At 39.1% G+C, this 12,946-nt stretch overlaps 1 protein-coding gene across 1 annotated transcript in view; it reads right to left on the minus strand.

Moving 5' to 3' along the window:
- Positions 1-12,946, minus strand: part of LOC122560427 (uncharacterized) — a 217,752-nt gene that overhangs the window by 70,119 nt on the left and 134,687 nt on the right. The window contains exons 57-61 of the mRNA XM_087998070.1: positions 12,772-12,939; positions 7,551-7,762; positions 6,633-6,727; positions 4,109-4,236; positions 660-815 (exon numbers count right to left, since the gene is read on the minus strand). Of these exons, the coding sequence (XP_087854196.1) occupies positions 660-815; positions 4,109-4,236; positions 6,633-6,727; positions 7,551-7,762; positions 12,772-12,939 (759 nt within the window). The remainder of the gene's footprint in view (positions 1-659; positions 816-4,108; positions 4,237-6,632; positions 6,728-7,550; positions 7,763-12,771; positions 12,940-12,946) is intronic.

The following is a 12,946-nucleotide window of genomic DNA, read 5'->3' on the forward strand; positions in this document are numbered from 1 at the left end:
TCAATTTTGAGAATATACTGAAGAAGTTGAGACTGTTCTCCACGGAGAATTGAATAGTGAGAGTATGGAACACACTGCTGGAAATGTAGTAGAGTTACTTCAATTGAAATATTCAAGAGGGGGATTGGATAATTACTTGGATAGAAATGGTATGCAAGGATATGGAGAAAAGGCAGGACGTTGGCACTCGGTAATAGAATAGGGGTAGGCAACTCGAGCCAAATGGCCTCCTTTTTCACTGTAAAACTACTGTGCTTCTGTGACTGAGTCACCACATAATTTGTGGTGCAAAACATTGAGGTGGCCCAAAAGTTACGACCAGTTGAAGTAACCAAGTGTTACTTGATTTTGCAGAGTTAAGGACACTACATGGTTGGAAGTTTGAACCTTGCAGCTAATTATTGTCAGCCAGCTGGTTTGTGGATCTGAAATGGAGAAAAGAACAATTCTTCCTGCCCACCAGATTATCTGCTTATTTTAATGTGCAAGCAATACATCTACTTGCTTGTTTGTCCTCCTGTTACTGAAGCAGTCAGACTTCAGATAAATGGCACTGCAAAATGTTGGTAAACTGCTCTGATATCATTTTGGGAGACCATTACAGCTACTATACATTTTTTAATGATTTCTTAAAACTATAGGTAACACTTGTAGCTCACATCTTGTGTTTCGATGATGAATTGATCGATAAATGCAGCCAGATTTTTGGTGGGTTCGATGTGGATTAAGACGATGGTCAGTAATCTGTCGTCATTAATGAATCCAGGCCTGCTCAGTGCCTGAGCCATTTCTCTGGGATCAATGCTATTCACCAACTGTAAAATCACAATACAGTTATGTTATAATTTTATCTAAACAGAAGCAGACTGGATGAAACATTGAATGTTAAAGAGACAAAAAATAAACTCTTTATGAGCCTCATTGGTTACTTGCTACAAATCAATATAAAGAGTTTGGAGACACTCTAAAGAAAGAAATCAGGAAGGCAAAGATGGGGTATGAGATAGCATTGACAGATAGGATTAAGGATAATCCAAAGAGATTCTACAAATGCATTAAGTGTAAGAGGGTAACTAGAGAAAGGCCTCTTATAGATCAAGGAAATCATCTTTGTGTTGTATGCCAAGAGGTGGGAGACATACTAAATAAATATTTCATATCAGTTTTACTATGGAGAAAGAAATGGAACCAAGAGAAGGCAGGAAAATAAATATTGATGTTTTTAAAAACAGTTCACATTACAAAAGAGGAAGTTCTGGAGGTCTTAGAGAATATAAAGATGGATGAATCTTCCATACCTGATTGAATGTATTCTAGAACATTGTGGAAAGTTTGGGAGGAAATTGCAAGGCCCTGAAGAAATACTTGCAACATCTGTAACTACAGGTGAAGTGCCTGATAACTGGAGGGTGGCTCATGTTGTACCTTTGATTAAGAATGGTTGTAAGGAGAAACCAGGGAACTATAGACATGTGAGTCTAACTTCAGTTGTGGGCAAATTGTTGGAGATGATTTTAAAAGATAGGATTTATGGACATTTAGAGAGGCAATAATTGATTACAGATAGTCAGCATGGCGAAGAAAATTATGTCTCACAGATTTGATTGAGTTTTTTGAGGAATTTACCAAAAAGATTGATGAAGGCAGAGCAGTAGACATTGTTTACTTGGAATTTAGTAAAACATTTAACAAGGAACCACATGGTCAACTAATTAGTAAAATTAAATCACATGAGATTCAGTGTGAGCTTGCCAATTAGATGCATAATTGGTTTAATGGCAGGAGACAGAGTGGTGGTAGAGCGTTGTTTTTCGGACTGGAGGCTTGTGACCAGCAGTGTTCCACACGGGTCAATTCTGGGCCCTCTTTTGTTTGTCATTTATATAAATGATTTGATGAAAATATAGAAAGCATGGTTAGTAAGTCTGCAGACGACACCAAAATTGGTGACATACTGAACACTGAAGAAGGTTTTCTAACATTATGAAGGGATTTTTGATCAAGTAGGTCAATGGGCTGAGAAATGGCAGATGGAGTTCAATCTGAATAAACGTGAAGTGTTGCATTTTGGTCCAACAAATAGGGGTAGAACTATGCCTAGTTCCAGTTAATGGTAAGACCTTGCGTAGTGTTGCAGAACAGAGGGATCTATGGGTTCAGGTACATAAGTTTGCATCACATATAGACAGGGTGGTTAAAAAGGCTTTTAGCACACTTGCCTTCATTGCTAGACACTTGAATGTAGGAAGTAGGACATTATATTGGCAATGTATAGGACATCATGAGGCCTCTTCTAGAGTACTGTGTCCAGTTCTGGTTGCCCAGTTATAGGAAGGATATTACTAAGCTGGAGAGGATTCTCAAAAGATTTATCAGCATGTTGCCATATACGGAAGGTTTGAGTTATAAAGAAAGGCCTTGTTTACTGGAGTGTAGGAGGTTGAGAGGTTTATAAAATGAGAGATATAAATAGGGTTAATGGTGGGTGTCTTTTCCCTCGGATGGAGGATTTCAAGACTAGGTGGTACATTTGTAAGGTGAGAGGAAAGAGATTTAAAAAGACATGACGGGCAATGTTTTGCACAGAGGGTGGTTCACGTGTGGAATAAACTTCCTAAGGAAGTAGTAGATGTGGGCACATTACAACATTTTGAAAAAACACTTAGATACGTACATGAATAGTAAAGGTTTGGAGGGATATGGCCCAGGTGCAGGCAGGTGGGAGAAGTTAGTTTGGGATTATGTTCAGCATGGACTGGTTGGACCAAAGGGTCAGTTTCCGTGCTGTATACCTCTACAACTCTACCCATCCCAACTCTGCAAAGATGGCATAGTGGGAGGGTGGAACTGGGCAACAGGGACATCAGTTGGCCGGGCTGTTCTTATACCATACTTCCAATCCTGGCAAGGACCCTCATTACAATTATCCTCATTGAAGAAAAGAAGTATTGCCTGAATCATTTGAATATCAATGTCATCCAGACAATGCAGCTTGAATCCTCTCAGTGCGATCTCATTGCACACTAAGAGCTCATAGTATAATGGTCATTTAATGTCTAACAGAAATAATCGCCTTTGAATCATTTTTCATTCTTTTCCACAAAGGTCTTTAAGAAAGTCAATTACTCCAATGAGGTCCTCTCCTAGTAGCTTGCATGGAACTGACTGGTGATAGGGATGGTGGTGCTGATTATAGTAGAAATACTGATGTTAGCCAAACTGCAACTAATAAGACAGTGAATGCAAGCAACAGGCAAAGTGAAATCATGAGTGGAACTCAGAGTGCTAAGAGAACTGAAAATCTCTTTACGTTCAAGTGGTTGCAACTCTTTCCCACAAGGCTGAGGCCAGAATGTGGCTCTACGAAGATGATTAAGGAAATTCCCCGCCGCTGATTTTTCCTTTGCTAGTGCAATACTATCTTGAGTGTTACAATGGTAAAGACGCTCAGGAAATACTGAGATTTGCATTCTCCTGTTCCTCAGGTTCCAGATAGTTCCATTTTGGTTTCTGCTTCAATGTTTAGCGAAGATGTGTTTTCTGTGTGCTTTACTCACATTAATAATCCTCTGCTTGGCTTTATTTAAAAACTGTTGCAGGCATTTCTGAAGGGTATTTGCATATTTATTTTACTTAAATTGATACAGAATCTCTGAAATTTCTTATTTATCAACCCCAGAAAAGCCAATAAAAGGATAGCATAATTTTAGTAACTAAGTATAATTAATAGGACTTTGTGTTAGTTTTTTTATAGTGTCAACTTTTATTCCACTGATATTATTCCTAACTGAGTCATACTCTGACACAACGACAGGAGACTTGGCTCAGAATTCTAGGTGTAATTGTATTCAGCTCATGAAATTATGCTATGGCCACTCACAGGACACTGAAAGATATGGAAAGGAAATATTTCTTTTTGGTTTGTAGCACAGTGACCAAATGCAGAAAGATAACGTCTGGAATGCGAATATAGGCACATTGAAATTTGCTAAATTAATTATAGCGGCTCGAGGTAGATCAAGGAATCAATGTTGAAATGGAATAACTAATCAACAGTTATATCCATCTGATTTACTCAAGAGAAATCATTTTTTAAAACTGTTTTTACCTCATTTACAATGCCAGGAGGAGCCAGATTAAATACATCCTTCAGAGTTAGAAAGCTGGCGAACTTTGGGAATGACTTCTTCAAGAACCGAAGAAAACTGTCTTTGTTGTAACAATTAAGAGAAAACGCTGTGAAAAGCAGAAAGTATTCAGTTACTTTTCAATTATATTTCTTGGGCAAACAAGAATAATTTGTCTTCAACTCCTGACAGCCAAACTAAAGCAAACTAAAAGAGGTAGAGCCATTCATTACCCAATCACTAATTTCCTAACAAATGATGACACGATGGTGAAAATAGCCTGGAGCATCAAACAAGATTTTCTAAAGTTCTGTTTCAAGTTCTCCCCTGAGACTATTGCATTTTGGAGCAACAGGAGTAGGACTTATACAATTAATGGTAGGGCCTTGGGTAATATTGTAGAACAGAGGGACCTATGGGTTCAGGTACATATTCAGAAGCAATGTTGAGGCAATTATTTCAGCTAATTTAGCTGTTTTAATACTTTTTATTAAATTTTACCTTTCTTGGTTGGGATTTGTCGTTCATCTTTAACTATCTTAAAGGACGTTCTGATTCAAGCACGTAAGTCAGCATTTACCCTCCCGAGGAGAGGCAGGTAAGGCAATTTATTGGACAAATCAGCAGCAGGGAGATACCAAACCCTTCACCACCTTAGCAATTAAATTCTGGGTGAGATCTGACTGGACTTTCTGACTGTATTGGCAGGTAACTGCTTTCCAGATGCTCCACTAACTAAGGTTAATGGTTAATATCATTCACATCACCACACGGATTAACTGTGTTGCCAGTAGGTGGCAGCTCTCTGGACAATTAAACAGAGTGAAACATATACAGAAATTGCTGGAGGAACACAGGCATCTATGAAAAGGAAACAGAATTAACATTTTGAGTCCGGTAGGACTCTTCTTCTCTGCCTTTATGAAACAGACTGGCCTCAATCTCCACTATTTTAAGTGCAATTAGGTGCAAAGGTGAGGTGGTCATCGAAACTCTCCAACCATCCTGTGGGCGGCACGGTGGCACAGCAGTTAGCACTGCTGCCTCACAGCGCCAGAGACCCGGGTTCAATTCCCGCCTCAGGTGAATGACTGTGTGGAGTTTGCACATTCTCCCCGTGTCTGCGTGGGTTTCCTCCGGGTGCTCCGGTTTCCTCCCACAGTCCAAAGATGTGCAGGTCAGGTGAATTGGCCATGCTAAATTGCCCATAGTGTTAGGTAAAGGGGTAAATGTAGGGGAATGGGTAGGTTGTGCTTCGGCGGGTCGGTGTGGACTTGTTGGGCCGAAGGGCCTGTTTCCACACTGTAAGTAATCTAATCTATGGTGCTACCCTCCTCCTCTCTCTTAAGTCCCCACCAGCAGCCCCAGCCAGTATAAGAGCCCTGCTACTCACCATAGCAGACAGCATCCGGTTTACCTGCATCTTCAGGAATGGTAAGATAACACTATCCAGGAAGCAATGTACAGAAAACTTGTAGATGAGCATTTGATTCGGTGGGCTGTCTCATTAGTGTTAGAGGGGTGTATCCCACTCAATGATTTCCACCCCCACATTTCAACTCAGCAATAAAAAATTCCCAGCCCCAATGTGGGACTGGGGACACAGTGGAATATGCCATTTAGGACCCATCCCTGGCTTCTTTTTGAAGGAGTGTCACTATATTCAAAGTATTAACTCTGTTTTCTCTCCACAGATGCTGCCAGATTTGCTGAGTTTCAGTTTCTGTTTATTTCAGATCTTCAGCATTCGGAGATCTTTGTTTTACTTGAAGGTACAAGAAGTTATAAGGGGATACTTTTCTTTATTTGAGTGACTGGCCTTAATCTGCTCCAGTCTAAGAGTGAGAGTGGCAAATGGCACAGAGTATCAGAGCTGGGAGGAAACGTTAGAATTACTCTTATTAGTTCTTTAGTCCACAGCTAGAATATTGCATACAGTCCCAGTCACTGCATTACAGGACAGAAGTGATGATATCAGCAAAAAGAGATTTACAAGGACGTTGCCAGGATGTTGTGTGACTTCTGACTTTATAAAATTATGCAGGGCCTAAATTGAATGAATTGGAATGACCTCTTTCTCTGTAGTAGAGGGATCAACAACCAGGTGCAGAGATTGAAAGCAATTGGTAGGAGGATTGAAAATGTGCTGGCAAAGTTGGGGAGGGATAGTATTTTCTCCCAGAAGGTAATTGGGGGTGTGTCTGAAATAGTGGTAGAAAAAGGAAACTCATCACATATATAAAAAAAACTACTTGCACACACACGCAACTTGGAGAGACAGAATGGATAAAATAGAATCCTTCTGGTTTGTGATTTTTCTAATAATATCCTTCAAAATTCTTCTTATAAGAAGATCAAATGACTGTGAGGACTGAGGCCAGTTTGTTTAATATTGAACATACTCATCCTGTATCTTATGCAGTAGAAGCTTTTCAAAATTATGGCTCATTTTGACAACAACTATTGGCACCATGCTCTTTATATACAGTTGACCTTCATACTTACCTGTGGTGTTGAGAAAATTAAGAACCCCCTCTTGCAACACTGTCATTCTTGTTTCTGGTGGCATTTCCCTCAGACCATAACTGAGTCCTTGTACACTAGCGCAGGAAAGAAATATTAAAGTTTTCGATTAGATGTCAAATCTATAGCAATCCTACATTCTTGTAAGCAACCAGTGATGGACACTTTGAAGCTCTGCATAACTTTATTTCAAAACTCCTGTATTTTCAGTTATTGAATTATTCTTCATTTTAGGGCAAAAAGGTTGAATTTTTCAGCAGTATCTGGTAATCTGTTCGCCCGTGAATCGACGTTCTGCATTTCAAAAGTTTCTTTTCAAGGAGGCAAATGACAGACACCCGAGGGTCCTTTCTTACTGAGTGGAGTTTCTTTTATACACAAGCCTCACATTATCATGTAAGGTATTTATCGTAGAACTGAACAAAAACAATCCAAACAACGCTACTGATTTAAATGCCCTCAGAATAGCACTTTAAAATGAAATCATCTGGAATTTAATTTCAATTTACAACTTCTAATTGTTTGAAGCGATTAATTGATTGGCAAAGCCCAAATATTTGAGAAGATTCTCCAGTTCAGAAGACAGCCAGATTTTCCATCATAACCACAATTCTTTAAATGGAAAATCTAGTTGTGTCAACTGGAGCTTTATTTCTTGGATTTATAATATAATGGCAATAACATAATATTAATACAAAGCAAAATAAAGAAGGTATGGAGATAGGGCTCCAATGCTTCAGCTTACATTTCTAAATATAATCTGAATGACCAAGTATTAAAACAATAATATTACAATTATATTGTACATCACTTAATAATAAGTTAAAATGTTACGACATGGTTCTTCTTCCCATTGACTATATTAAGATGAAGTACTGTAATGGAGAATGATACACTTACATAACCTGGAAACCATCACAAGTTATGTTCCTCATCAGAAAGCCGTTCAGCACTGACTGGGAAATACCAGCAATGAAAGGCCTGAGTCTCTCTTGGAACCATTTCCTCAGGAAATCTGCATTGGTTAAGTTTTCATTGGTCTTCACGATCTCCCACAGAGCATTCATGAATGTGATCTTTGTCATCAAAGGAATTGATGATGTGTTCAGGGTCTGAAACAAGCAATAACATGTGTCCAAGTTCTGAGTCAAGAGAGTTCTTTAAAAATTTCAAGACTGATTGGGTTTTTTTATGCATCAGAGGCAATTGGCTTCACTAACATTAGCAATCAAGTACGATCTGCCCTATGATCAACAACAATAACTTGTATTTAACTGCAGAAAAAAACGTCCCAAGGCACTTCACAAAGTTGTGGAAGCTGAGCCAAAGCTGGTGACATTTGGGTAGAGATGATGATACACTTTCATTGGGAGCAGGGTCCCCTGGCTCCTGAATGGTGAAGCCTGAACTAACTTGAATACTGAGGGTCTTGATTCAATGCAGCCAGCAAGCTATGACAGTGAAGAATAATTCAAGATCGTGTGCATGTGTGCCTGTGTCTGAATGCATGCACGTACGTGTAAATGTATGTTTTGTGCTTGTATGTGTGTGTGCATTTACAGATGTTATGCATGTAAATTTGTGTGTTTGTGTGTCTGTGTATATTTGTGTGTGCACATGTGTGAGAGACAGCGAGCTAGTGACAGAATGGGTGCTTAAATAATGGAGGGTGGGATAGGGAAGAAATTGTTCTGGTGTAGCCCTACCTCTATTACCAAAACCTCACATCTAAGAGAAAATGGCAAGGGACAATTAACATCAAGAGTTAAATTCAATAATGTCCTTTATGGAAGAAAATCTGATAACCATATGTGATTTGGACTACATGTGACTCCCTATTCACAGCTATGTGGCTAACTCTTAACCGCTCTCTGGGCAATTAGGTATGAGCAATAAATGTGAGTATAGCCATTGACACCAATATCACGTTGACAAATAACAAAAAAAGTTGATGGCACCAATAGAAATAAATGAATTTTACTTAATAGCTATTGCTGAGACACGTTTGCAGAGAGACTGGGACTGGGAACTCAATATTCAAGTATATCCAATATTTCAGAAAAATGGGCGATAATGGGGATAGTGTTGTTAATGAAGGAAAGTCTCAGTGTGGTGGTGGCTGCTGATATGGATGAAATTAATCACAATGTGGAATCAGTTTTGGTGGAAATAAGGAATGATAAGGGAAAGAAGTCATAGGTATAAGTTGTCCGCAGCCCCCGAAGAGTAGCCTCAATGTGGGACAAAATAAATCAGGAAATAATGCAGGCAGATAAGAAAGGCATTACAATTGTCATGGGTGACTTTAATCTGTATACTGACTGGACATATCAAATGTGCAAAGGGAAAATGGAAGTTCAATTTGTGGAGTGCATCAAGGATTACTTATTTCTTGCACAACTTACACAGGAACAGATTATTCTAAATCTGGTAATGTGTAATGAAACAGGATAAGTAAGAGATCCTCATATTTAAGGATCCATTAGGAGGTAATGAGAAGGACATGGTGGAATTTGAAATTCAGTTTGAGGGAGAGCAAGTCAGTTATAGAGTCATAGAGGCATACAGCACAGAAACAGACCCTTCGGTCCAACCAGCCCATGTCAAACGTAATCCCAAACTAGTTCCACCTGCCTGCTCCTGACCCATATCCCTCCAAACCTTTCCCATTCCTGTACTTATCCAAATTTTTTTTAAAGTTGTAAATGTATCCACATCCACCACTTCCTCAAGATGCTCATTCCACACATGAACCACTCTTTATGTACAAAATTTACCCCTCATGTTTTTTTTAAATCTCTCTCCTCTCACCTTAAAAATGTGCCCTCTAGTCTTGAAATTCCCCACCCTAGGGGAAAGACAGCTAACATTACCTCTATCTATATCCATCATTATTTTATAAACTATTATTATTATTTTAGGGCAGCACGGTGGTTCAGTGGTTAGCACTGCTGCCTCACAGCGCCAGGGACCCAGGTTCGATTCCAGCCTCGGGCGACTGGCTGTGTGGAGTTTGCACATTCTCCCCGTGTCTGCGTTTCCTCCGGGTGTCCTGGTTTCCTCTCACAATCCAAAGATGTGCAGGTTAGGCGAATTGCCCACAGTGTTCAGGAATGTGTAGGCTACGTGCATTAGTCAGGGGTAAACATAGGGGAATGGGACTGGGTGGGTTACTTTTAAAGGGTCAGTGTGGACTTTTCTCTGAAGGGCCTGTTTCCACGCTGTAAGGATTGTAATCCTAAAATAAAATTCTGTAAGGTCCTTCTCAACCTCCTATGCTCCAGTGAAAAACGTCTCGGCCTATCCAGCCTTTCTTTATATGGCAACATCCTGGTAACTCTCTGCTGAACCCTCTCCAGTTCTCAAACCAGTGTCCTCAACTTAAATAAGGACAGTTACAGAGTGTGAAGAAAGAGTTGGCTAAAGCAAACCACAAGAATGGACCACATAGAAATGTCAATAGATGAGCAGAGAGAGACAAGTTAAAATAGGATGTTCAGCAAAAATCATCTGGTCAACAGAGTGGCTTTGATGAAAAGGATAAACAAAGGCAGTAAACGCGAGTTTCCAATCAAAACCTACGGAATACCAAATGGTGAAAACTCGTGATAGGCAAGAGGATTGGCATTCTGTTTTAGAAACCAGCAACAGATGACTGAAAAGCTAATAAAGCGGGAGAAAATTGGTTATGAAAGTAAATTGGTAAGAAATGTAAAAACAAACAGCAAGAGTTTCTATGGGTATATGGTAAGAGAGTAGCTAAACATGACTATAGGACTCTTGGAGGATTAACACTCCAAGATCCTCATCATCACTGGCTCTCTCTGACACATACTGGTTCCAAACTCAGCTTTCTTAAAAGACTGACCTAACTCTTTCGTATACCCATAACAAAAATAGACCGAAACCCATGTACTCCTGATTGAAATCCAAACTCTGAAAAGGTATTTATATACTATCATACATTATATTAGTATAAATAAAATAAATCACATCTTTAATCACATGACTTTTAAAGTTTCTGGCATTTTCTCTAAAAATTCATAACTATAAATTGCAGTTTACAAGTTTACTTTATGTTTAATACTATTCTATTTATCAGTGCAAAAATGCATGTTTAAGCCTCTACTTCATGTATTAATCGATCCCCCATTTACAACTAATACATTTACTTCATATTAGACATTGGCCCCAGCCATTCAGCTCAGAGATGTGTGTTTGGGGTTATATTCACCGGATACAGCACGTGTAACTACTGACATACTGCCAGCAAGCAGGCTGTGTTGCCAAGATGTCTGGGAGTTTAAAACATGTACAACCATGAGTTTGTGCAATGCCAGCGATGCAAAATCATACTCAGTGTATTCGTCAATCCCTGCCTGTTTTTGGTTTCAAAGCTTATCTATCACAAGCTATGCTATGTACAATGCCTTTTCGTTAGCTGCCAAAATATATGGAAACATATCTATCATTTTTAATACTACAACCACCTTTTTGGAGCTAATGATAAAATCCCTTGTTTATTATTTTATTGTGATCATCAATATATGTGGTTTGGCTAATGGGAGTGTTGAAATGCTGCAGCATAACGAAATCAAATTGTCTAGATGTCATTACTTCAGACATACTGTGAAATGTTGATGGGTGTATTCTGTATTTATCAGCACACATTTAACAGATTGGTTTACAGAGCTCACAAGATAAAGAATGCAGGTTCACAATTATAGTCCAACAATACGGATTGTCTCTTTCAGGCAGTTATGAATCTGAATATCTGAGTGGGTGGTGGAGGCAGATTTCCTTTTGGTTTCAAAAGAGAATTGGATTACCATCAGGCGAAAAAAGAAATTTGCAGGGCCAGGCGGGTGAGTGATATGAGATGAATTGCTCCTGCAGAAGCTAGTACAGATGCTAAAGGCCCAATGGCTTCCTTCTGTGCCATACGTTTCTACTTTCAACAAATGAATTGTGAAAATAGCATATTTCAGCAGCAAATTCAGAAATAATACTGACTAAAAAACAGAAATTGATGGAAAATCTTAGCACACTTGGCAGCATCTGTGGAGAGAAATCAGAGTCAACATTTTGAGTCCAGTCTCCTTTTCTCTGAACTCTGCTATGTTAACTCTGATTTCTCTCCACAGATGCTGCCAGATCTGTTGAGCTTTTTCCAACAATTGCTGTTTTTGTTTCTAATTTAAGCATCTGCAGTTATTTCAGTTTTTACAATACTAACTGCACTTAGATGTATAATTTGCAAATGATTAAATACACCATTCAATCCCACTGAGCCTGCTCTGCCATTCACTTAGATCATGGTGAATCTGCACCATATTTCTATTTACTCTTATTGACTCGCAACATATTGAGACTCTTATTAAAAAACAAAAGAAAATGCCTTGAAAACTCTTAAAAGTTCCAGAACATGTAGCCTCAATAGGTGAGGGAGTTGAAACATATTTGTTACCCTCTGTGTGGAAAAAGTGATTCTTAAATTGCTTTCCTAAATAGCCCATGACTAATTTAATGATTACATTCCCTCATTCCTGACTTTGTATGAGGGTGTATGTTTCTGCAGCGATTCCAACAAATATTTTTAACACAGTAAATATTTTGATCAAATGAGTTATAAGGACAAGCTGGAAAAACTCGGGTTGTTTTCTCTGGAGCAGCCGGGACTGACGGGAGACTTGCTAGGAGTCTATAAAATTATGAGATGCATAGATAGGGTTGATGGTCAAAATCTTTTACCCCAGAGTTGAAATGTCTAATACTCGGGTCATGCATTTAAGGTGAGAGGGGGAAGTTCAAAGGAGATGTGAGGAGCAAGTTTTTTACATAGAGAGTGGTAGGAGGCTAGAACATGCTGCCAGGGCTGGTGGTGGAGGCAGATACAACAGGGACATTTAAGGGACTTTTAGATAAGCACATGAATATGCAAGGAATGGAAGGATATGGACCAAGGACAGGCAGAAGGGACTAGTTTAATTTAGTGTCATGTTCGGCACAACATCATGGTCCAAAGGGCCTGTTCCTGTGCTATACAGTTCTATGTTATATAATCGAATCTTCAAAGCTCAAGTGATTAGATATCAAGTTTATGCAAGCAATAATTAGTTACCCTGTTGTTGAACTTGTCAAGTGCTTCGTTCCGTGTGGTTTCCTCAAATTTCTGAAGGAAAATGGTCAGTGCTATTTCATCTGAGGTATTCAGAACCTTTGGGCCAGTGAAGCAGTCAAATATGGAAGATAAAACTTCACTGTCTACCTGTATCTTCAGTAGATCAGTCTGCAAA

This window comes from Chiloscyllium plagiosum, unplaced genomic scaffold (genome assembly GCF_037043375.1).
Source record: "Chiloscyllium plagiosum isolate Xiang-an unplaced genomic scaffold, Cpla_swu_hap1 HiC_scaffold_20, whole genome shotgun sequence".
NCBI classification, from domain to species: Eukaryota; Metazoa; Chordata; class Chondrichthyes; order Orectolobiformes; family Hemiscylliidae; genus Chiloscyllium; species Chiloscyllium plagiosum.